This window comes from Emys orbicularis, chromosome 18, assembly GCF_028017835.1.
Source record: "Emys orbicularis isolate rEmyOrb1 chromosome 18, rEmyOrb1.hap1, whole genome shotgun sequence".
NCBI lineage: Eukaryota > Metazoa > Chordata > Testudines > Emydidae > Emys > Emys orbicularis.
The window spans coordinates 26,173,740-26,199,460 of record NC_088700.1 but is presented as its reverse complement, the minus strand read 5'-3'; the positions used below and the strand labels follow the sequence as shown (position 1 = coordinate 26,199,460).

At 46.7% G+C, this 25,721-nt stretch overlaps 1 protein-coding gene across 1 annotated transcript in view; it reads left to right on the top strand.

Moving 5' to 3' along the window:
* The window catches only part of PNPLA7 (patatin like phospholipase domain containing 7), a 424,003-nt gene that overhangs the window by 23,318 nt on the left and 374,964 nt on the right, over positions 1-25,721 (top strand). The window contains exons 5-9 of the mRNA XM_065418594.1: positions 6,985-7,067; positions 11,345-11,433; positions 12,244-12,384; positions 14,863-15,022; positions 19,079-19,159. Coding sequence (XP_065274666.1) covers positions 6,985-7,067; positions 11,345-11,433; positions 12,244-12,384; positions 14,863-15,022; positions 19,079-19,159 — 554 coding nt within the window. The remainder of the gene's footprint in view (positions 1-6,984; positions 7,068-11,344; positions 11,434-12,243; positions 12,385-14,862; positions 15,023-19,078; positions 19,160-25,721) is intronic.

Here is a 25,721-nt window from a genome sequence, read left to right as displayed (position 1 = left end):
CCTGCTTCTTACCTCTAGAAGGACTTTGCTACAAGCTGAAACTTTGAACAAAGGACTGAATGACCCATCCCAGCGGGGGATGTATTCCAGAGACTTAATGTGAACCTGCAGTTTATTCTATCACTGCTGCAAGCCTGAACCAAGAACTTTGCCATTACTGTATGTAATTGATTCCATTTAACCAATTCTAACTCTCATCTCTATCTTTTTCTTTTATCAATAAACCTTTAGATTTTAGATTCTAAAGGATTGGCAACAGCGTGATTTGTGGGTAAGATCTGATTTGTATATTGACCTGGGTCTGGGGCTTGGTCCTTTGGGATCAGGAGAACCTTTTTTCTTTTACTGGGGTATTGGTTTTCATAACCATTTGTCCCCATAACGAGTGGTACTGGTGGTGATACTGGGAAACTGGAGTGTCTAAGGAAATTGCTTGTGAGACTTGCGGTTAGCCAGTGGGGTGAGACCAAAGTCCTCTTAGTCTGACTGGTTTGGTTTGCCTTAGAGGTGGAAAACCCCCAGCCTTGGGCTATAATTGCCCTGTTTGAGCAATTTTTCCTGAGTTGGCACTCTCAGTTGGGTTCCGCCAGAACCGCATCGTCACAAGTCCCGAACCACTTCTTTCTCCACAGAGGGCTGGTCACCTCCTCCCCATGCTGTGTTGCCCAGTGCAGCGGTCTGGGAGATGACCTTGTTCGTGAAGACAGAGGCAAAAAAAGCATGGAGTACATTAGCTTTTTCCACATCCTCTGTCACTAGGTTGCCTCCCTCATTCAGTAAGGGGCCCACACTTTCCTTGACTTTCTTCTTGTTGCTAACATACCTGAAAAAACCCTTCTTGTTTCTCTTAACATCTCTTGCTAGCTGCAACTCCAAGTGTGATTTGGCCTTACTGATTTCACTCCTGCATGCCTGAGCAATATTTTTATACTCCTCCCTGGTCATTTATCCAATCTTCCACTTCTTGTAAGCTTCTTTTTTGTGTTTAAGATCAGCAAGGATTTCACTGTTAAGCCAAGCAGGTCACCTGCCATATTTACTATTCTTTCTACGCATCGGAATAGTTTGTTCCTGCAACCTTAATAAGGATTCTTTAAAATACAGCCAGCTCTCCTGGACTCCTTTCCCCTTCATGTTATTCTCCCAGGGGATCCTGCCCATCGGTTCCCTGAGGGAGTCAAAGTCTACTTTTCTGAAGTCCAGGGTCCGTATTCTGCTGCTCTCCTTTCTTCCTTGTGTCAGGATCTTGAACTCGACCATCTCATGGTCACTGCCTCCCAAGTTCCCATCCACTTTTGCTTCCCCTACTAATTCTTCCCAGTTTATGAGCAGCAGGTCAAGAACAGCTCTGCCCCAGTTGGTTCCTCCAGCACTTGCACCAGGAAATTGTCCCCTACACTTTCCAAAATCTTCCTGGATTGTCTGTGCACCGCTGTATTGCTCTCCCAGCAGATATCATGGTGATTAAAATCTCCCATGAGAACCAGGGCCTGCGATCTAGCAACTTCTGTTAGTTGCTGGAAGAAAGCCTCGTCCACCTCATCCCCCTGGTCTGGTGGTCTCTAGCAGACTCCCACCACGACGTCACCCTTGTTGCTCACACTTCTCAACTTAATCCAGAGACTTTAAGGTTTTTCTGCAGTTTCATACTGGAGCTCTGAGCAGTCATACTGCTCTTTTACATACAATGTAACTCCCCCACCTTTTCTGCCCTGTCTGTCCTTCCTGAACCGTTTATATCCATTCATGACAGTACTCCAGTCATGTGAGTTATCCCACCAAGTCTCTGTTATTCCAATCACGTCATAGTTCCTTGACTGTGCCAGGACTTCCAGTTCACCCTGCTTGTTTCCCAGGCTTCTTGCATTTGTATATAGGCACTTAAGATAACTTGCCGATCGTCCCATTTTCTCAGTATGAGACAGGAGGACTCCCCTCTTGCGTTCTCCTGCTCGTGCTTCCTCCCGGTATCCCATTTCCCCACTTACCTCAGGGCTTTGGTCTCCTTCCCCCGGTGAACCTAGTTTAAAGCCCTCCTCACTAGGTTAGCCAGCCTGCTTGCGAAGATGCTCTTCCCTCTCTTCGTTAGGTGGAGCCCGTCTCTGCCTAGCACTCCTCCTTCCTGGAACACTATCCCATGGTCAAAGAATCCAAAGCCTTCTCTCCGACACCACCTGCATAGCCATTTGTTGACTTCCACGATTCAACGGTCTCTACCCAGGCCTTTTCAGTGGAGTGTCCTTCTGCTCCCTTCCCTCAGATGTATCATCTAGTCCACTCTCCGCATTAGTACCTGTGGAGAGAACATGAAAACGGTTGCTCACCTGTATCTCCATTGCTGGTACATGGACGCTCCTCTTTCTTCTTCTGGAGGTCACATGCTGCCAAATTTCTTCACCGTCCCTGTGTCCCTGCTGCCTAGCCTGCTCTGATTCTTCAGAATGTTGTGCCCGTAGAAGTATATCCTGACGTCTGTCCAGGAAATCTTCATTTTCTCTTATGCAACGCAGGGTCAATACTTGTTTCTCCAGACCGCAAACCTTCTCTTCCAATATGGAGACCAGCTTGCACTTTGTACAGACAAAGTTGCTTCTGTCCTGTGGAAGAAAGACAAATATGGCACAACCTGTGCAAGTTACAACAGCTGAATGCTCACCTTCCATATTGCCTTCCTTCTAAGAGCTTCCTCAGCTGTTGCAGTAACTACTCAGAGAAGCCCGCAAGATGAAAGCCTCAGTGGTCTCTCCCCAGGTGAACTTCCAGGCAAACTCCCTCTGTTAGCCTCCGCTGTTCGCCGCCACTGATATGCTCCGGCGTCTGGTGGAGCTGCAGGAAAGGCAGCAGGAGCACACACCGCCGTTGCAGCCCCTGTGTAACCACCCGCCCTCCTCCCCAAGTTCCATAGCCTCCTCACCCAGATGCCCAAGAACGCGGGGGGTACCCTCCGGGCTCCCAACTGCTCCACCCCAGAGGACTGCCCAAGCAACAGAAGGCTGGCATTCAATAAGTTTTGAAGTGCAGTGTGGCCTTGTCCTCCCTCCTCCCCACATCTACCACCCCACCCAGTGCTTCCCTCCTCCCCCACCCCTCCCGGGCTACCTTTGCAGTTATCCCCCTATTTGTGTGATGAATTAATAAAGAATGCATGATTTTGAAACAGTAATGACTTTATTGCCTCTGCAAGTGGTGATCGAAGTGGGGAGGGCGGTTGGCTTACAGGGAAGTCGAGTGAACCAAGGGGGTGGGTTTTCATCAAGGAGAAACAAACAGAACTGTCACACCGTAGCCTGGCCAGTCATGAAACTGGTTTTCAAAGCTTCTCTGATGCACAGAGCACCCTGCTGTGCTCTTCTAATCGCCCTGGTGTCTGGCTTCGCGTAATCAGTGGCGAGGCAATTTGCCTCAACCTCCCATCACACCATAAACGTCTCCCCCTTACTCTCACAGATATTGTGGAGCACACAGCAAGCAGCAATAACAATTGGAATACTGGTTTCGCTGAGGTCTAACCGAGTCAGTAAACTCTGCCAGCGTGCTTTTAAACGTCCAAATGCACATTCTACCACCATTCTGCACTTGCTCAGCCTATAGTTGAACAGCTCCTTACCACTGTCCAGGGTGCCTGTGTCTGGCTTCATGAGCCATGGCATTAAGGGGTAGGCTGAGTCCCCAATGATAACTATAGGCATTTCAACATCCCCAACAGTTATTTTCTGGTCTGGGAAGTAAGTCCCTTCCTGCAGCTGTTCAAACAGACCAGAGTTCCTGAAGATGCGAGCGTCATGTACCTTTCCCGGCCATCCCACGTTGATGTCGGTGAAACGTCCCTTGTGATCCACCAGTGCTTGCAGCACCATTGAAAAGTACCCCTTGCGGTTTATGTACCGGTGGTCCGTGCCAAGATAGGGATATGCGTTTCGGCTATTGCCCCACCACAGTTAGGGAATCCCATTGCAGCAAAGCCATCCACTATGACCTGCACATTTCCCAGAGTCACTACCCTTGATAGCAGCAGCTCAGTGATTGCGTTGGCTTCTTGGATCACAGCAGCCCCCACAGTAGATTTACCACTCCAAATTGATTCCCGACTAACTGGTAGCTGTCTGGCGTTGCAAGCTTCCAGAGGGCTATTGCCACTCGCTTCTCAACTGTGAGGGCTGCTCTCATCTTGGTATTCTTGTGCTTCAGGTCAGGGGAGAGCAAGTCACAAAGTTCCATGAAAGTGCCCTTACGCATGCGAAAGTTTCACAGCCACAGGGAATCATCCCAGACCTGCAACACTATGTGGTCCCACCAGTCTGTGCTTGTTTCCCGGGCCCAAAATCGGCGTTCCATGGCATGAACCTGCCCCATTAGCACCATGATGTCCAAATTGCCAGGGCCCATGCTTTAAGAGAAGTCTGTCCATGTCCTCATCGCTATCGTGATCGCGCTGTCGTCGCCTCCTCGTTTGCTTTTGCAGGTTCTGCACATACTGCAGGATAATGTGCAAGGTGTTTACAATGCTCACAACAGCAGTGGTGAGCTGAGCGGGCTCCATGCTTGCTGTGGTATGGCGTCTGCAGGAGAGCAGAGTTGCAGCGGAAGCGGTGGATGATGACAGATGCCACGAGAATAGATATTTATACCGAATGACGAGAGGACCTGCGAGGTGGATTCATGGCACCAGGAGAGCAGAGTTGCAGAGGAAGCAGTGGATGACTGAATTCATTTACTCAATTGAGACTGAGTTCATTTACAACAGCAGGAGAGCAGAGTTGCAGCGGAAGCGGTGGATGACGATGGTTTGCAGACCTACTGCACCGTCCACTGCCAGCAGCGCCCAGGACACAACAGCAGCAGTGACGGTGAGCTGAGCTGAGCGGGCTCCATGCTTGCCGTGGTATGGCGTCTGCACGGGAAAAAAGGTGTGAAACGATTGTCTGCTGTTGCTTTCACGGAGGGAGGGGTGACTGACGACATGTACCCAAAACCACCCGCGACAATGTTTTTGCCCCATCAGGAGCTTAACCCAGAATTCCAATGGGCAGCGGGAACTGTGGGATAGCTACTCACAGTGCACCACTCCGTGAGTCGATGCTAGCCATTGAGGACGCACTCCGCTGACCTTCTGCGCTTAGTGGGGACATACACGATCGACTGTATAAAATTGCTTTCTAAAGATCGACTTCTATAAATTCAACCTAATTTCCTGGTGTAGACATACCCTTAGTGTATTTAATAAATCTTATTGTACAAGTGAGGGTGCTTATATCAAAGGGAAAAGCAGACAAACAGCATAGATTACTGCTGTTCTGTATTTCCAATATCAGGCAGTGCTAACAGCCCTTGGTTTCTTTAAATCCTTTTTTCGATTTCCCTCCTGTGCGTCTCCCGCTCCCAAGAGCTGTCTGAGCTCATCAGAGCTTCTCAAAGTATCACAAATGCTTTTTCAAGAGTGTTAAAAACAAAAAACAAGCCTTTTATCACCTCGATCACGAGGGTGAATGTGAACTGGACAAACAAAGCTTTAACATCTGACTTTAGGTGAGTGTTTTTGACTGTTTGAAAATAAGACAGAGCTGAGAATGATTTTTGGGGTTTGATAGTTCAGGGGCTACATGGGAAATTTGAATTTCCCTTCAGTGAACTTCAGCTGTTTTATTTTCCTGCATCTCCTTCTGGGCTGCACGCTGTTATGGATAGGCGACTGTCATTGCACATCCTTATGCTTCAGTAGTAGCCATGTAACCAACATAGGCGCCGACTCTGTGGGTGCTCCAGACCCACGGAAAAAAAAGGTGGGTGCTCAGCACCTACCGGCAGCACCCCCACCCCCGATCAGGTCCTCCCCCTCCCCCTAGCGCCTTCTGCCTGCTGGTGGCCCTGCTGATCAGCACATCCCCCTCCCCCCCAGCACCTTCCGCCCGCTGGTGATCAGCTGTCCAGTGGCGTGCTGGAGGGAAGGGGGGGGCGGAGCGCGGGCAGGGTGCGCTCGAGGGTTGAGTTGGGGCAGGAAGAGGCAGGGCGGAGCCTTGGGGGAATGGGTGGGGTGGGGTCTGGGGCAGAGCCGAGGGGGCACATTAGGAAGTTGGCACCTCTGGTGACCAGCGTTGATCTGCCATAGCTGAGAGTTTTCTCTAGGATCTAACCATAGTCTGCTAAAGGACTCAGCGAGCATAATTGCAGTCAGCATCTTTCTCACAGACTCTGTGCCTTCCTGTGAGAGCAGGCCCTGCTCTAGATAAAGAGAAGCTTTGGAAATGGGAATGGTTCCTAAAATCGCCTGCCGCAGACAGCACGACTGGCAGTTATTCAGCACTATAGGGATTCTGCACCTATGACGTTAAAGCTGCTTGGAAAGTATGAATGAAACATATCCTTCAAGGAGTAATACTTAAAAATCCTAATGTGTTTAGAGATCTACCTTTCTGTGGGGAGATGATGGTGGGAAGAGACTTCTGGGACTGTCCTTATTTTCTCTTCCTCTCCTCACTAAGTATTATGATGACCACCTCTTCTGGGAAATAAGCACTGAACTTGGCTCCCTTTGGTCAGTGCTGCTTCCAGGACTAATTAGATGAAGTCTCACACTCTGGCTTCCCTACCATTTGTATTTTTGCTACCTCCTTAGCAGTTTTTGACCCCATGATACCTACAATCAAGGTTCCTTGGAATACATCCCATAATCAACTACATTGTGAGGCAAAAGTAACACCGGGTTAAATTAGTCCACTAACAACTTGAACATAGGTAGTTCATCATCCCAAAAGAGTGTTTGGACAGAATAGGTTTCTTTCTTGTCATTCATTTGAAATTGTACTGACAAAGAGGCGTGGGTTTTTGGTTTAGTCTCCAACAGGAACAGTTGAGAGTTTCACATGAATTTCTATTAGTAATGTAAGTTGGATTCCAACTAGTGAGCAAGGTCAATGCATCTGCATGCTCCTCTTTCCCCTTGTTACAAACTATCTGCAGTTATTTGATGATCCTTTTGTGTTTCAGGACAACCTCAGCCACAAGTGCCTCAGTACAGATTTCGCAAGAGAGACAAAGTAATGTTTTATGGGCGGAAGATCATGAGAAAGGTAAGTACATCTAATGGAGAGGAACTGAGGATGGAAAATAAAGATTAAAATCCAGGAAGATAAATGTGAACCCCCCAGATGCCTGACCTGCTTACCATGGTTATTAGCTCCAGCCCCACTGCATATTTTCAGAAGAGAAGTCTCTAATACGTTGGGATTGTCATCCTGGATCAGACCATAAGTTTTGTAGTCCGTATCCTGTTAACAGATAGTGGGTAATGCCTGATGTTTCAGAGCAAGTTCCTCTTTCCCCTAGGAAAGAATGCACTTTTCTAGTTTTGCAGGGCTGTGTGTGGAAGGGAAAGATTCCTTCCTAACTCTTATGGTTACCAGTTTTATAACCTGAGAGATGAGACATGATTGTCCAGGTCTTAGCATGCATAAGTATAAAACTTCACTAATAGTTCCTAAACTATCCAAAGTCCCCCTTTCTGTCCCTACTTTTAAAAATCAATTTCAAGTGTATGACTTGGTGACCTCCTAAGACCAATCTGTGTGTGAAGTTTTTTTTTTTTTTTTAAAACTAACATATATGTTAAATGCTGAAAGAGCGAGAGAGACTTTAAAATGAACAATTCAGTTTCTTTGAAAAATGCTCCATCCTTGTTTCTATTTTTAGGGTTCTCTCTGTGTTTGTGGTCTTTTATTTTAAGCTGCTTAGATGGCATGGTGATCTAGAGAGCCAGAAAACTAGTTGACAGGTTTCAGAGTGGTAGCCGTGTTAGTCTGTATCAGCAAAAAGAACAGGAGTTCTTGTGGCACCTTAGAGACTAACAAGTTTATTTGAGCATAAGCTTTCGTGGGCTAAAACCCACTTCATCGGATGCATGCAGTGGAAAATACAGTAGGAAGATAGATAGATAGATATAGATATAGATATATATATATATATACACACACACATACACAGAGGACATGAAAAAATGTGTGTTGCCATACTAACTATAACGAGAGTAATCAGTTAAGGTGGGCTATTATCAGCAGGAGGAAAAAAAACTTTTGTAGTGATATTCAGGATGGCCCATTTCCAACAGTTGACAAGAAGGTGTGAGTAACAGTAGGGGAAAAAATTAGCATGGGGAAATAGGTTTTACTTTGTGTAATGACCCATCCACTCCCAGTCTTTATTCAAGCCTAATTTAATGGTGTCCAGTTTGCAAATTAATTCCAATTCTGCAGTTTCTCGTTGGAGTCTGTTTTTGAAGTTTTTTTGTTGGAGTATTGCGACTTTGAGGTCTGTAATCGAGTGACCAGAGAGGTTGAAGTATTCTCTGACTGGTTTTTGAATGTTGTAATTCTTGACGTCTGATTTGTGTCCATTTATTCTTGAAACTTTAGTAAGGTAAATGGGGATTTGCATTTAAAATACTTTTACACATCAAAAAAACAAGCTTTTGTGTTGCCCTTAAGATTCAAGCTCCTTAATGGGGCATGCATTTGAACTTGAAACTTACCGGTACTGTTACATTTGGAAATAAGATAATTAAAATGACTTCATCCTTCATATGAAAAAAACTGCTAAGACCTTGGTGTGATGGTTTATTCTTGATGTCTATTTAAACCAATAAACCTCATTAATACCTACAACAGCTCCCTACCCTTTAAGTGTAAGTGATGGCAGAGACTCTTGCTATCTTATCTTGCCAGGTAAAGTGTTCTTTATTTTTTTAGTTTTAATCTGAATAGCGTCTTGGTAAAAATGGCATGGATAGGGTTCCTTGATTGTTTTATCTCTAGGACTATGTAATCAGTGCATGAGGTATAAGATAAATCAGGAAATGGAGAAATTAAGATTCTAACAGATGTGTTACACAGGCTGTCTTGTATTTGTGTGTATTATGGTTTTTCATGTAATGACATAAGGGATAATATATTGCAATAGCCATTTAACAAGGAATAGAAAATGTGACATATGGGCATTGTGGCTGAGATCCCATTATTGTAGGAATCTTGGAGTTCTGACTTCTTCTTTTAACTGTGCTATCTAATGATCCTATCTCTCCTGTATATGTGGGAGAGAATAAGTGTCTGGAGACCTGACCAGGAGGCTGTTCCATGTTCCCTATTTATTATTTATATTACCATAGTGCCTGGGTGGCCCACTCAGGGACCAGGACCCCATTATGGCAGGTGCTGTACAAACCCAGAACGAAAAGACGGTTAACAATAAATTGAAAAGTGTGTGTGTCTGGGCAAACAGCATGTCCTCAAACTTTTCACACAAAGATCAGACGCCTTTGGGCAGGATAGACATGAGCACTTCCATCACAAAAGGATTTAAAAATAATAAAAAAAAACCATGTGAATGATGAAAACAAGATAATAGTGGAACTGTTTTTCAAGCAGAATTGTAGAACTTGTTATTAAGTGACTCCTGTTATATTTGCAAACAAATTGCCTGTTTTCGTCTGGAAGCTTTCAGTAGCAGCAACGTCCTACTATTACTATGACAGGCTCTGGGGTAAATCATAACATCTCTGTGTGTGTTTTCTGCATCAGTGCTGTTTCCATAGACTTTGCCATTTTGAGACACTTTGCCAGGATTTTCCTTAGAGCTGCTTAACTGTCTGTCTTTGGCAGCTGTTCTATTTCTGGTGAAATGTCTGTCTGCCATGACATGCCTCTCTTGATCTTTGCAGTATTGTTTGTTGCAAATGCCAGTTCTTGCTGTCTCACCATGCAGGACTTCTCAAGAGACTGGAGCAATTTCTTGCTTTGTTTGTGGGGAGAGTCCAGATTGCTAAGCCTTATGCCATTCCTGAAAGGACATCCTTAGCCAATTTGGCAAATATAGGTGTTCATTCTGAGTTCAGTCTTCCTAAATGCACTTTGATCCCAATTTTGTTCTTCTGCTGATTTCTTCAAACTGGCCACTCTTTCTCTAGAATGTGTGGTGGTTTTTTTTTTTTTTTTTTTTTTCTTTTTTCTCCCCCTACACTGGGATGGAGTGAATGTCCTATTGTTTCCTATTGACAGATTTATGTAAAGAGGACATCTTGATTTTGAAGAAACAGTTTCCTCTCTTAGTAAAGAATGCAATTCAGTTTCCCATTTTTGGCTTACATTTAGCTTAATTGTGTGGTCTTCAACAGGCAAGAGAGAGCTTAACATCCGTATAACTCCATGCAAGGGGACATGGGAGGTATGGAGAAACAATCAGACTAAATACACGAGAAATACATTTATTTTTTATAAACAGTTATTATAGGTGGTCTAGTAGTGCTGTCTGACTAACACTTCCCATTGTAAGATCTGTTTTTGCAGTTGCTTTTAACTTTACCATACTTTAATTGTTTGGGCTGAAGTTTTGGATGCTGGGTATTCAGTCATTTCTGGGTAAGCATCTGGGGAAAATGTGTTGTTTTGCCCTTGTTTTTTTTTTTTAAAGGCCAAAAAACCCCACAAACAAACCCCTTACAGCCCTTTCACTGAGATGCTCATATTGGAAGGCACTTTGTATTCCATATGGTAAAATCACCTTTTCTTTTTCTTCTGGGAATTTAGACCTGTGTTTATTTTTATTTGTCTGAAAGTATAAAGCAGGTGAAAGATAGTAGTTTCTGTCTGCTGTACTTCTGGTAAAGTTAAATTGCTGAGTTTCTGATTTTATGATGCTTGGAGATATTGATGGCCCAGAGACCCACTTGTCTGTTGATACAAGAGATGAGACAGAGTCTGAAAATTCTCATTACAGAAGCATACAATGGAATCGAATTTCCTGAGGGATAAACAGGATATTTAAAAAATAAAAACTAGGAAGTTTTCTTGATCTTGCAATGTTTGCGTTCCTCCACTAAGTGGCACTCCAGTTACTGCATTTATTGTGCTATTTCAGTATTAGGACAGGTGTCCTCATTTATATATTTCACTAAAATGTATAAGTCTGTTCTTGGCATTGATTAAGTGTATCAGGTCTCAGTGCATCAGCATTAGTGATTGCCAGACTAATATTTACACTTTAAAAGATTACTTCTATGTTTCTGGTGCTTGCAATTCTTGGACAGAAATGGTCTAAGTTTTTTCTGTATTTCCCATCACCATTATATTAATTGCTCACTAAAAAGTATGATGAAACTTCTCTCTAAAAAGAAAATGCCATGATGTAGCACACTGCCCTAGTGCTCATGTAGGTCCTGATCCTGCAAAGCCTTACACATGCACTTAACTTTACATGTATTCCAGTGGTGCCACATGTGCGTGTGACTTTGCAGGATCAGGACCTTTAGCGGTTGTTGGAATTCTCTTGAAACAGATTTTTGTTTTGTTGTTTCCTGTAGGTGACAACTCTCCCAAACTCTCTGGTTGGGAACATGGTGCCTCGTCAAAGGATGCGGAAAAGAGCAAAGGTTTTGTCTTTGGCTAAGAGGTACAGTTACGTGGTAATGGAGGTCCTGTGAATTGCTGTGGCCATGTACAGATGCAATTAACTTTATACTACAATTGTAGGAGTTCTAGTTTGGCTCCTGTGGCTCTAAGGGTGAAGGACTTCTATTTGTTTTGTAAACTTAGATTTCCAAGAGGCTCAGTCCGTCTCTGTTCATGTTGGGCTTTTGGACGACCAGCTTTTCTCATAAAGTAGTGAAGGTCTCATGGTTTCCAATGCATTTGCCCACTTTTCTGGCAAACACTGGATTAAAATGGAATAAATTCTACTCTTCCCCAATAATGAAAGTTGCACTGGAAGTGGAAAGTGGGGAGGTTTGCGGTAGTTCTTAGCTGCTGTGCAGGTTTGTTCCATAGTCTCTAGAATGCACAGTGGCTCAAGGAGGAGTGCAGGGATAGAGCTGGTGATGAGCTGTGCAGGTTTGTTCCATAGTCTCTAGAATGCACAGTGGCTCAAGGAGGAGTGCAGGGATAGAGCTGGTGATGAGCTATGAGGCATCAACTTTACCCAGAACTGTTGTGTACTGTAGGGTCAGGCTTGTGTCTACCTCATTCTGGCTGGGCCCCCACACAGACTCTCTTTATTTGACCCTGGGTTGTGTCTAAGCCCTGAATCTGGATATGCCCCAGGAAATGTTCACAATTTTTTGCGGGGTAGGGGAGGGAAAGGGAGATCTGTTAGAATTTTTTTTTTTTTTTTTTATGTCTGCTGTAGCTTGTAATTCAAAAGCCCAGCATGAACAAAAGCTGACTGAGCCTCTGAATTCTGTTCATTTTGCTTTTTCTCTTGTAGGATTTTGCGTTTTAAGAAGGAGTCTCCAACTCTGCAACCAAAGGAGCCGCCTCCTTCCCTGCTGGAAGCAGATCTAACTGAATTTGATGTGAAGAATTCCCACTTGCCATCAGAAGTTCTGTACATGCTTAAAAATGTCAGGTAAGGTTGAAGTGAAAGATCGAGGCTTGATCTTGATATGTGCTAAACTGGTGTAAATCAGCAGTAACTCCGGTGAAGTCACCAAGCTTTACCAGTGTGAAATCAGAATCAGACTCTTTAATGAATTTAAATAGGCGGCGTAAGACTTTTCAGGTGGGGAAAAATAATACTGATTTGCAGTTGCCAAGAAGCATTAGGTAAGGAAAGGAAGAGGGTGGTCAAATGGACTAGGTTTGGGAGTAAAAATGCTGAGCTCTGCTAGATTGAATAGATTTCTGTTAATGCTCTTTCTGTGCCTTTTGAAACTCTTTTTGGACTTCTTTCTATATTGCTATGGATATGTGTAACAAAGGGCAGTGGGACCATTTTGGTATGTTCAGTGTCAGACTGACAGCTCTGCAGACTTGCCACGAGCAGCAGCAGCAGTAGTACAAACTTACACACCTTGCTCCTAGAGGGACCAGCTTGAGGGAAGGAGGAGAGTTCACTTTTTTCATGTTCATTCAGTCTGGCTTCTGCATCTCTTTGCTGAGACAGTTAAAGGAGCCAGTCACCTCGATTATTTTGCTTGTTATATTTTTTTGAGAAGTGATCATAGAATCATAGAAGATTAGGGTTGGAAGAGACCTCAGGAGGTCATCTAGTCCAACCCTCTGCTCAAAGCAGGACTAACCCCAATTAAATCATCCCAGCCAGGGCTTTGTCAAGCCGGGCCTTAAAAACCTCAAAGGATGGAGATTCCACCACCTGCTTAGGGAACCCATTCTTGTGCTTCACCATCCTCCTAGTGAAATAGTTTTCCCTAATATTCAACCTAGACCTCCCACACTGTAACTTGAGACCATTGCTCCTTGCTCTGTCATCTACCACCACTGAGAACAGTGGATTTCTGTCCATTAAGAGCTAACCTGAGCTAATCCTTTCACTTTATGTAGGTGACTAAACAACCTCTGCATCTTTCCTCTCCTCTCTGTAGGTTTGTGGATGTTTTCATGCCATGACCTTGAAGACTAAATTATAGCATAGTCTCTGCCTTCCTTGGCCATCTAATAGAGTTACTGTTAGTCATCTAGGCTTTTATCTATGGGCTGATGGCACAATTAATATGTATTATTCTTCACACATTTTATGGGTCAGTTAAATTCCACTGCAACTTGAATTTGTCACAGGAGAAATTTTTTAAAAAAATATACATTCTAGATGCTTAGAGAGCCCTTTTCAGTGCTGTGTGCTGACAGGAAATGAGGGTAGAGACTGGTGTTGCTGCTTTTGCCTGTGTGAGTGCATGATTTGGTTGTGGTGAGAGCCTGCTTGCATGTTCCCTGAGAGGGGTGGCTTATCTCAAACTCCCAAATACTCTGTGAAACTGGCATTTTCCTCCTCCTCAGTTCTGACATTTTTTCTGGTGAGTTCGCTGTTCTAGTTACATTAGTGAACAGAGAAGTTCTCTGGGTGATTTTCTTCATCAAGTGTGTGGGTATGTTCCAGGCTTCTAGGGTCACCCAATGAAATAAATAGGCAGCCGGTTTAAAACAAACAAAAGGAAGTACTTCTTAACACAATGCACAGTCAACTTGTGGAACTCCTTGCCAGCGGATGTTGTGAAGGCCAGGACTATAACAGGGTTCAAAAAAGAACTAGATATATTCATGGAGGATAGGCCTATCAGTGGCTATTAGGCAGGGATGAAAAACAATGCTCTGAAGTGTCCCTAGCCTCTGTTTGCCAGAAGCTGGGAATGGGCAACAGGGGATGGATCACTTGATGACTACCTCTTCTGTTCATTCCCTCTGAGGCACCTGGCATCGGTCACTGTAGGAAGATAATATCAGAGGGGTAGCCGTGTTAGTCTGGATCTGTAAAAAGCAACAGAGAGTCCTGTGGCACCTTTAAGACTAACAGCTGTATTGGAGCATAAGCTTTCGTGGGTGAATGCCCACTTCGTCGGATGCATGTGACATGCATCCGACGAAGTGGGCATTCACCCACGAAAGCTTATGCTCCAATACAGCTGTTAGTCTTAAAGGTGCCACAGGACTCTCTGTTGCTTTTTGTAGGAAGATAGGATACTGGGCTAGATGGACCATTGGTCTGACCCAGTATGACCTTTCTGACGTTCTTCTCCACATTCCCACCTTCAAAGGCCACACATCAACTTTTGGCTGAGGAGGGCAGGTTGTGGATGCCTTTGAGCCCATCAGCATCACGCAGAGTGCTGACCAGAGGGCCTTGCTTGAAAGCAATCCCAAATCTTTCCATCCCTGCAAGGGTCACACAGTGCTCCTGCTCTTCTGGCTCAGAAAGTTCTGTCCTTCATGTGGCTGCATATGGCATGGGACTGCCAGGTTACCTCATGGATTCCCACAGTATTGGTACCATGAGGCTTTGCTAGTTTAGGGAGGACTGTCATGCACCACGGCATCTGCAAGCTTCCTTTTGCAGCAGAGAAGGTGTCACTGATCCTTTGCTTTCCTGCAGGGTTCTTGGCCATTTTGAGAAGCCTCTCTTCCTGGAGCTGTGCAAGCACATGTTTTTTGTGCAACTGCATGAAGGCGAATACATCTTCCGTCCCGGGCAGCTGGATAACAGCATCTACGTCGTGCAGGATGGCAAGCTAGAAGTTTGCATTCAAGAAAGTGTAAGGATAAGCCTAGCCACTGACTCTTTTGATAAATCTCTTATTAGGATAGCATATGGCTAGAGATAAACATCTCCATCATGTAATAACTTGGAACAGGCTGTATTAGCTCCTGTAAGGCAAGTGTTAAGCTTTCTGGCAGCCTATAATTCATTAGGCCAGTGGTTCTCAATCAGGGATATATGTACCCTTGGGGGTACTCAGAGGTCTTCCAGGGGATACCGGGGGAGGGATAGCTCAGTGGTTTGAGCATTGGCCTGCTAAACCCAGGGTTGTGAGTTCAATCCTTGAGGGGGCCACTTAGGGATCTGGGGCAAAATCAGTACTTGGTCCTGCTAGTGAAGGCAGGGGGCTGGACTGTATGACCTTTCGAGGTCCCTTCCAGTTCTAGGAGATAGGATATCTCCATATATTAAAAAAAATGATACATCAACTCATCTAGATATTTGCCTACTTTTACAACAGGCTACATAAAAAGCACTAGTGAAGTCAGTACAAACTAAAATTTCATACAGACAATGACTTGTTTATACTGCTCTAGAGACTATACACTGAAATGTAAGATATATATATATATATATATATATATATATATATATATATATATATATATATATATATATATATATATATATATATATAAGATATATATATATATTTTCCAATCAATTTATTTTATAATTGTATGGTAAAAATGAGAAAGTAAGCAATTTTCAGTAATAGTATGCTGTGACACTTTTGCATTTTTATGTCTGATTTTTGTAAGCAAGTAGTTTTAAAGTGAGGTGTAACTTGGGCGTACGGAAGACAAATCAGACTCATAAGTACATAAGAATGGCCATACTGGGTCAGACCAAAGGTCCATCTAGCCCAGTATCCTGTCTTCTGACAGTAGCCAATGCCAGGTGCCCCAGGGGGAATGAACAGAGCAGGTAATCATCAAGTGATCCATCCTCTGTCGCCCATTCCCAGCTTCTGGCAAACAGATGCTAGGGACAATATCCCTGCCCATCCTGGCTAATAGCCAATGACCATCCTGGCTAATAGCAATACTCCTGAAAGGGGTACAGTAATCTGGAAAGATTGAGAGCCAGTGCATTCGGCAACATGGTCATCAACAATGAGGAGTCCGGTGGCACCTTAAAGACTAACAGATTTATTTGGGCATAAGCTTTCATGGGTAAAAAGCCCCACTTCTTCAGATGCATGGAGTGAAAATTACAGATACAGGATGGTGTTTTCAGGAAGATCACCAATGCATTGTAGTTTCCTCAGGAAGTCAGTGGTGTCTCAAAGATAGCTAGGTACTTGGCACCATGCAAGGCACTGAATTTAGCCGTATGAAGTGGAAATCCATCAACTTAATGAAAAAACTCGCACAGATACAGACAGACATCATCTTCCTCTCCAAGTGCAAACAGATGGACATCATACCAGATGGACTGAAGGCAAAAGATCCATTGCAATCGACATACTACATTGACTGTGGTGAGAGATTGTGCCACACACTCTCAAAGAAACTGAGGAACCACTTGATCAGCATCCTGTACAGCAACCAGGAGAAGATCAAGAATGAGCTCTCAAAACTGGAGACTCTCATACAAAAGACGATCCTGGCCACCATGGATGTAGAAGCTCTTTACACCAATATTCCACATGAGGATGGACTACAAGCTGTCAGGAACAGTATCCCTGATGAGGCCATGGCTGAGCTTTGTGACTTTGTCCTCACCCACAACCATTTCAGATTTGGGGACAACTTATGCCTTCAAGTCAGTGGCACTGCTACGTGTACCCACATGGCCCCACAGTATGCCAACATTTTTATGGCTGACTTAGAACAACACTTCCTCAGCTCTCGTCCCGTAGCGCCCCTCCTCTACTTGCGCTACATTGATGACATCTTCATCATATGGACCCACGGGAAGGAGGCCCTTGAAGAATTCACCCGGATTTCAACAATTTCCACCCCACCATCAACCTCAGCCTGGACCAGTCCACACAAGAGATCCACTTCGTGGACACTACAGTGCAAATAAGTGATGGTCACATAAACACCACCCTATACCGGAAACCTACTGGCCGCTATACTTACCTACGTGCCTCCAGCTTCCATCCAGGACACATCACGTGATCCATTGTCTACAGCCAAGCCTTAAGATACAACCGCATTTGCTCCAATCCCTCAGACAGAGACAAACACCTACAAGACCTTTATCAAGCATTCTTAAAACTACAATATCCACCTGGGGAAATGAGGAAACAGAGTGACAGAGCAAGGCGGGTACCCAGAAATCACCTACAACAGGACAGGCCCAACAAGGAAAATAACAGAACATCACGTACAGCCCCCAGCTCTCCAGCACATCATCAACTATCTACAACCAATCCTGGAAAATGATCCCTCACTCTCACAGACCTTGGGAGGCAGGCCAGTCCTTGCTTACAGACAGCCCCCCAACCTGAAGCAAATACTCACCAGCAACTACACACCACACCACAGAAACACTAACCCAGGAACCAATCCCTGTAACAAACCGCGTTGCCTATTCTGTCCCCATATCTACTCTAGCGACGCCATCAGAGGACCCAACCACATCAGCCACACCATCAGGGGCTCATTCACCTGCACATCTACTAATGTGATATATGCCATCATGTGCCAGCAATGCCCCTCTACCATATACATTGGCTAAACCGGACAGTCTCTACGTAAAAGAATAAATGGACACAAATCAGACATCAGGAATGGTAACGTAGAGAAGCCAGTAGGAGAACACTTCAATCTCCCTAGACATTCAATAACAGATTTAAAAGTAGCCATCCTTCAACAAAAAAACTTCAAAAACAGACTTCAAAGAGAAACTGCAGAGCTACAATTCATTTGCAAACTTAATACCATTAATTTGGGTTTGAATAGGGACTGGGAGTGGCTGGCTCACTACAAAAGCAATTTTCTGTCTCTTGGTATTGACACCTCCTCATCAATTACTGGGAGTGTACCACATCCACCCTGACTGAATTGGCCTTGTCCACACTGGTTCTCCACTTGTAAGGTAACTCCCTTCTCTTCATGTGCCAGTATATCTATGCCTGTATCTGTAATTTTCACTCCATGCATCTGAAGAAGTGGGTTTTTTACCCACGAAAGCTTATGCCCAAATAAATCTGTTAGTCTTTACGGTGCCACCGGACTCCTCGTTGTTTTTGTGGATACAGACTAACACGGCTACCCCTCTGATACATGGTCATCAACAGTAATTTATTTTTCAGCTTATAAAATGCACTTATTGGCATATCAAAGTGTATGCACAAAAAATAAAATCCCATGCGTTACAGCCTAGTGTGACATAATGTCATCTCAATCTCCAGTCTAAAAGAAGTTAATTATACTTTGTGTAGTTTGCCAGCCTTGTGACTTCCATGTCTGCATTTCTAGTCAGAGAGGTACTGTTAATGACAATCTCTTTCCCTTCATGTGTTAAAACAAATTAAAAGATATCAGACCTGTGAAGTAACAGCAATGAAACTAAAACAGGTTACCGTTACTGTTTAGCTGTTCTGTGTGTTGCAATGCTCAGCAACATCACAGCCTTTCAAAGAGGATGGCAAAGTTTCTGCAAAGTGAAGGATAGAAGAGATGATGGGATACAGGGAAAGCAGGGCTGTCACTTGCATCTCACCCCATGTAAATCTGAAATGAATTAAAGTAAATAAATAGTGTTGGTGTTTTTAAATCCTCTGCTAGATGCCTTTGCTACCATCTGCTGGGTTCCAGTGCCACAGGTGACCTTTGCTTCTATCACTCAAAGTGAAAGTGGTGTTCAAAACCTCAGAATGGATCAGTACAATTCCAGGGGGCACAAGGAGAATCACCCTTGGGTCTAGTTCTGCTGGATGAATTCCACTGTTAGGTGGTACTTAGGTTATCTTGCAAAATTAGAATGCGAGAGTTGAACAGCCATTTTTTTTGAAGCATGGGCCTGCCTGTATTGGCCCATTTAAACTTGGTGATGGAATACGAGCCGTTAATCTTCTCCTTCTGTCTATCTGTAGGATGGCACTGAAGTAGTCGTTAAAGAAGTGCTGGCAGGGGATAGTGTTCACAGCCTCCTCAGCATTCTTGATGTTATCACAGTAAGTTCCTATGTGCGGGTGATTTTTCTGAGACTTGCCATATATCAGTGCACCTGTCAGAGCTATGCAGCTTTGGCACATTAGCATTACATTTGTCATCTTGATTCTTTCCTGGCATCTCTGGGTAGTGCTCCTCTCCAGGGCCGGTGCAACCTATTAGGCGACCTAGGCGGTCGCCTAGGGCGCTAGCATTTTCTTCGGTGGCGACCGCGGCGGCTGGATCTTCGTCCGCCCCGGTCGTCGTTGGCATTTAGGCGGAGGGAGCTGGGGCAGGGGGGCGCGGGGAGGGCCGCCTGCAGCAAGTAAGGGGGGGGCGGCACGCAGGGGAACTCCCTGCCCCAGCTCACCTCTGCTCCACCTCCTCTCCTGAGCACGCCGCCCCGCTCTGCTTCTCTCCCTCCCAGGCTTGCGGCGCCAAACAGCTGATTGGCACCGCAAGCCTGGGAGGCGGGAGAAGTGGAGCAGCGACGGCGTGCTCGGGGAGGAGGCAGAACAGAGGTGAGCTGGGGTGGGGAGCTGCCGCACGGCTCCCCGGGTGTGGGGGGAGCTGCCGCGGGGCGGGGGAGGTGCCGTGTGGGGGGGTGGGGAGCTGCCGCAGGGCTCAGGGAAGGGGCGGAGCAGAGGTGAGCTGGGGTGGGGAGCTGCCGCACGGCTCCCCGGGCCGGGGGGGGGGTGGGGAGCTGCTGTGGAGGGGGCACCTCAGGGCGGAGGGGGGGGGTGGGAGCTGCCGCAGGGCTCGGGAAGGGCGCAAGGTGGAAGTTTCGCCTAGGGCGCGAAACATCCTTGCACTGGCCCTGCTCCTCTCCCTAATTAACAAGCTATATGCCATAATTGAAAAGCTCTCTGAGTGAGTGTACATTTGAATTCACTGTTTACCTGTGATTATTTCCTCACATTTCAGCTGGTTGGCCTTTGAACCCCTCCCTGGGTTTCTTACTTCTAGTTTGTTTAAAGCAAACAGACTGAATTTTGTTTTTCTTTAAAATGTTTGGTTATGTTTCCAGCACTTTAACTCTGGCGGGAGGTAGCTATGTGACAGCCATTGACACCAGGAAGGCGCTCCCCTCCCCCACCACTGCTGTAAACTTAGTTCCATGATATATCAGTGACTGGGGAAACATGCATTTCCCTATGTTGGGGGCTCAAATTTGCCCAAGTCCTATATTGGCAACGTGTTGAAAGTTACGAGTACCTAGTTGGCATGGAGCAAATAGCAGCTACCTTTATTTTTAATAAGAAGGGGTGGTCTGTGGAGATGACAAGTCCCAGCATGCAGTGCTCCATCTGTAGCAGAGCTGCTTTCTGTGTAGGGCAAGCTGAAGCATTGCATGCTGCGTCCTGTAATACCAGCAGGGTGAGTGAATCCCACAAATGCTGAAGAAGAAGGTGGACATTGTCCTGGGCTCATGTAGCCTACAGGCTGCAGTTCGACCACCCCATCCTCTCTTACACTTGCCATCATCAGTAGGGCACCTGAATAAAACCCCACATCTTGCCATCTTAGGATGTGGGTGCTGTCTACTGTGTATGCATCCTGAAATACCTAGGAAGAGCACACATAGTAGCAATGATTGTACTGTAGTTGCAGGCTGCTTGTAAGAAAACCTACAACTGGAATATTAATTGTTATTGCTATGTTAAATCAAAGAAGTGTGTGGAGGATTATCATGAAGAATAAATAACCTGTTTTCTGAGACACATTTTTCTGGCTTAATACTTTTGTAATAGAGCTTTTTAGCTATGAGTGTGCTGGTTCAGAGTCCTCTGCTTTTTGGTTTGCTTGTTAAAACTGTGCTATTAAATTCCTTTTATTTGTAATTCATGCCAGTTTCTTGCTGTTTTCCATTCTCACTATGCTGTTTGCTGGATTTGACCAATCCACCAACTTTTGCCCATTCTGCATTGTTTAACATCAGGGTCATCTTGTGATTTGAGGTCTATTTTCTAGCCTTTACAGCATTGGTACGTTAATATTTATTATGTTTAATCTAGTACTAGTTAAGGCTGGGTTTATGACAGAATGTTAATTAGAAAGTGTGCTGGCAGAATGACTAGTAAGAATGACATTAGGTTTGGAACTATGCTTTGCTCATTCACTTTTGTATGGAAAATGTCTGTAATTATTAAAACAATATTTTACCTCTGCCCCGTAATCTCTTTTCTTTTGTTCCTTTGCACAGTCAGTAATAAGGTTACATAGTGACTGTGTAGTTCTTACATCTTCAGAGCTCTGTGAAACATTAACTAGTTTTCAGTTGCCCGTGTGAGTAAGTCAGTGTAATCCTTCTTTTAAAAATGGGGAAACGAAGGCATGAGGTGACTTGCTGAAGGTCATGCAGGCAATGGTGGCAAAGCTAGGATTAGGATCCACGAGCTCCTGGCCTTAGACAGTGTGGCCTATAGTTAATTATTTTTATCTACTCTAATTAAAAATAAATCTTTCAGTTGATAACATAGCAATTATACTGTGAAACAAGCTAATGACTTTCATCCTTCTTAATGTTGCTCATACTGCCAGTGACCATATATGGGTTGTGCCCTTTAACTTGTTTTGCTTATATGCCGATGGACTGGCTGGTGAGATACTTTATGCTGATTGAAACAAAATACATGCTACTAGCTAGAATTCCAGGGGGGATTTTCTGGACTATTGTGTGTATTACTACTGCACCTATTTAGGATTTGTTAAATACAAGGTGGTGGCTTTGCCTCTTCCAATAGTACACAGGCATGTGAGTGTTCATTGGAGGGTGTTGGAAGCAGAGGTGGAAACAGAGTCCAGTCAACAAGCTCTGCTATTAATCATACTTGACCCTGTACCCTGTGTCACGGACTCACAGATCATGCCCACTCTTGGCCCCGTGCGGTCGGTGGGGGGGGTACCCCTTTCAGTGAGACAGCCCTTCTCGGGGGTCCACTCTCGGGGTTAGGCCCCTCCACCTCCTGGAGCCGCACCTCTCTGAGACTTAGCACACCTGTTTCTTGCCGTGGGACCCCTCAGGGAGTCCACTCGCTCTGGACCCCCGGGGCCTCCACCCCCCGAAGGGGTTGATGCAACCCTGTTCTCTAGACTGGAGTGACTCTTAGCCAGCGTAAAACAGGAGGGTTTATTGAGCGTTGAACACAGCACAGGAAACTCTCAGGGCCTCAGGCCTGGCCTCCCTCAGCACAGCACATCCCAGTCTCCCCTGCATCCAGGTGGGCTCTGCCTGCTCCCTCTCTCCAGTCCCGAGCCCCCCTGCTTCCCAGCTGGGCATCTGATATCACGGGCCCCAAGCCCCACCTCTGTCCATTGTCTTCTCTCCAGGTAAACAGGGTTGTAAACAGGGTGGCCTGGGCCTCCTCTCCTCTCTTCTGTCCTCTGGCCCCCTCTGGCTGGAACCGGCTGGTTAGGTCCCCGGGGTCGTCTCTTTACAGCCCATTGTCCTCCCACTGGCCAGAACCGGCTGCGACTCCTTAGCTGGGCCTCTGGGTCACCAGGTCGTCAGGTCACCAGTCGCTGAGGTATCCGTTCTCCAGACCATTGGCTGGGGTCCCAAGTTCCCTTTCCGGTCCTCTGTAACAGCAAACTCCCTCTCCCCTCACCTCGTTAAACCAATAACACCCAGGGAAACTGAGTCCCACCCCCTCTGCATGCAAACCATTGGAAAGACCAGGAAAAAACAAGAAAATCCCCCACTTCGTCACATCTTTTTTCCCCCCTTCGAGGCTGAACGGAGCAGGGTCACTTAGCCAATGACCTGGGGAAGTTCAGGGCCCCCCACCCCGTGATAAAGCATCGGCTATAACATTGGCACTCCCCCTCACATGGACCACCTCCATGTCATAACTCTGGAGGAGAAGGCTCCATCTCAGCAGCTTGGCATTAGCTCCTTTCATTTGGTGCAGCCATGGTCAGTGTACATGGTGAAGCGCCGCCCAAATAGATACGGCTGCAGTTTTTTAAGGGCCCACACCATGGCCAGGCATTCCTTCTCTATGGCCGCATAGTGCTGCTCCCGGGGCAGCAGCTTCTTGCTCAGGTACACAATGGGGTGTCTCTCCCCCTTAGTATCAGTTTGCATCAGCACCGCACCCAGCCCTGTGTCTGGGGCGTCGGTGAACACCAGGAAGGGTTTGTTAAAATCTGGGTTTACCAGCACCAGGCCTTGGATAAGTGCCCCCTTCAGCGCACAGAGAGCCCTCTCGCACTGCTTGGTCCAGACCACCTTGTCCAGCTTTCCCTTCCTACAAAGCTCTGTGAGGGTAGCTAACAGGGAGCTAAAGTGGGGCACAAACCTCCGGTAGTACCTCGCCATCCCAATGAAATCCTGGACCTGCTTCTTAGTCTGGGGAGCGGGTCAATCCTTGATTGCCTCCACTTTGGCCGGCTCCGGCTTCAGGTGGCCGCCCCCCACCTTGTGGCCCAGGTATGAAACCTCTGCCATCCCCACCTTGCACTTTTCAGCTTTTATGGTCAGTTCTGCATCTTGGAGGTGACCCAGCACCCTCTTCACCTGGGATACATGTTCTTCCCAGGTGTGGCTAAAGACGCAGATATCATCAGTATACGCTAGAGCAAAGTCCTCCATCCCCCTTAGCAACTGATCCACCAGGTGCTGGAAGGTGGCAGGTGCCGCCTTGAGGCCGAAAGGCAGGACCAGGAACTCGAAGAGTCCTGGGGTGGTGAAGGCAGACTTCGCCCTGGCTTCTGGGTCCAAAGGCACCTGCCAGTAGCCTTTGGTAAGATCCATGGTAGTGAGGTACCGGGCGCCCCCCAACTTGTCTAGGATCTCATCGGTCCTAGGCATGGGGTAGGCATCGGACGCGGTAATGGCATTGAGCTTCCGATAGTCCACACAGAACCGGATCAACCCGTCCTTCTTGGGGGCCAGCAGCACGGGTGAGGCCCAGGGGCTGGCAGACGGCTGGATCACCCCTAAAGCCAGCATATCCCTGACCTCTCTCTCTCTCCAGGTCCTGGTCTGTTTTCCCAGTGACCCTGAATGGGGAACACCTGATGGGAGGGTTGGCTCCCGTCTCCACCCGGGGGACAGCCAGGTTAGTGAGCCCAGGCCAGTTGGAGAACAGCTGCCGGTATGAATGCAGCACCTCTCTGATCTCTGCCTGCTGGGCAGGGGTTAGCTGGTCTGAGAGGGGAATTGATTCCAGCGAGGGGTTAGCCCCAGCCTCAGGAAGGAGTCCCACCAGGGGATCCTCTCCCTTCTCCTCCCACTGCCCACACACAGCCAGCACCAACTTCTCCCTGTCCCAGTACGGCTTCATCATGTTGACATGGTACACCCGGTGGCTGTGTGCGCGGTTGGACAGTTCCACTACATAGTTCACCTTGTTTACCTGTCTGATGACTTTGAAGGGGCCGTCCCAGGCAGCTTGCAGCTTGTTCTTCCTCACGGGGATGAGGAGCATCACCTGGTCCCCGGTAGCATATGAGTGGGCTCGTGCTGAGCGGTCATACCAGACCTTCTGCTTCCTCTGTGCCCTTGCTAGGTTTCCCCTAGCCAAGCCCATGAGCTCCACGAGCTTTTCCCGGAAAGTCAGTACATACTCCACCACTGATTCCCCATTGGGAGAGGCCTTTCCCTCCCACTCGGCCCTCATCAAGTCCAGGGGCCCCCTCACTCTCCTCCCGTACAGCAACTTGAAAGGGGAAAACCCTGTGGATTCCTGGGGCACTTCCCTGTAGGTGAACAGCAGGTGGGGTAAATACTTGTCCCAGGCTTGCGGGTGCTGGTCCATAAAGGTTTTCTGCATCATCTTTAGGGTCCCATTGAACCTCTCCACCAGCCCGTTGGACTGAGGGTGGTATGCTGAGGTCCAGGTGTATCGGACCCCACACTTCTCCCACAGGCACTGGAGCAGGGTTGACATGAAGTTAGTCCCCTGGTCTGTAAGGACCTCCTTGGGGAACCCCACTCTGCTGAAAATGCTCAGCACCGCGTCTGCCATGGCATCTGCCTCGATAGAAGACAAGGCCACCGCCTCGGGGTAGCGCGTAGCGAAATCTACCACCACCAGGATGTATTTCTTCCCTGACCAGGTCACCCTGCTGAGGGGCCCCACTGTGTCCACGGCCACCTTCTGGAAAGGCTCCTCTATGACGGGCAAAGGTCTCAGCGGTGCTTAACACTTATCCCGGGCCTTCCCCACCCTCTGGCAGGAGTCACAGGACCTGCAATACTGTCGGACAGCATCAAAGACCCCAGGCCAGGAAAAGTTCTGCATCAGCCTTTGCCTGGTGCGCCGGATGCCCTGATGCCCCGAAAGGGGGATATCGTGGGCCAAGTACAACAGTTTGCGGCGGTACCTCTGGGGAGCCACCAACTGCCTCCTGACTTTCCAAGGTTCAGTTTGCCCTGAACCAGCCCATTCCCGGTACAGGAATCCCTTCTCCCACAGGAATCTCTCCCGGCGGTCCTCCCCCGGGACCCTGCACCGCCGTGGCCAGCCAGGGCCCTCAGTTTCTCCAAGGAGGGGTCCTCCTGCAGCTCCGTCTGGAATTCAGCTGCTGGGTTTGAGGATACAGCCCTGGCTGGTGGTGCCTCAGTTTCCCCACCTTGGG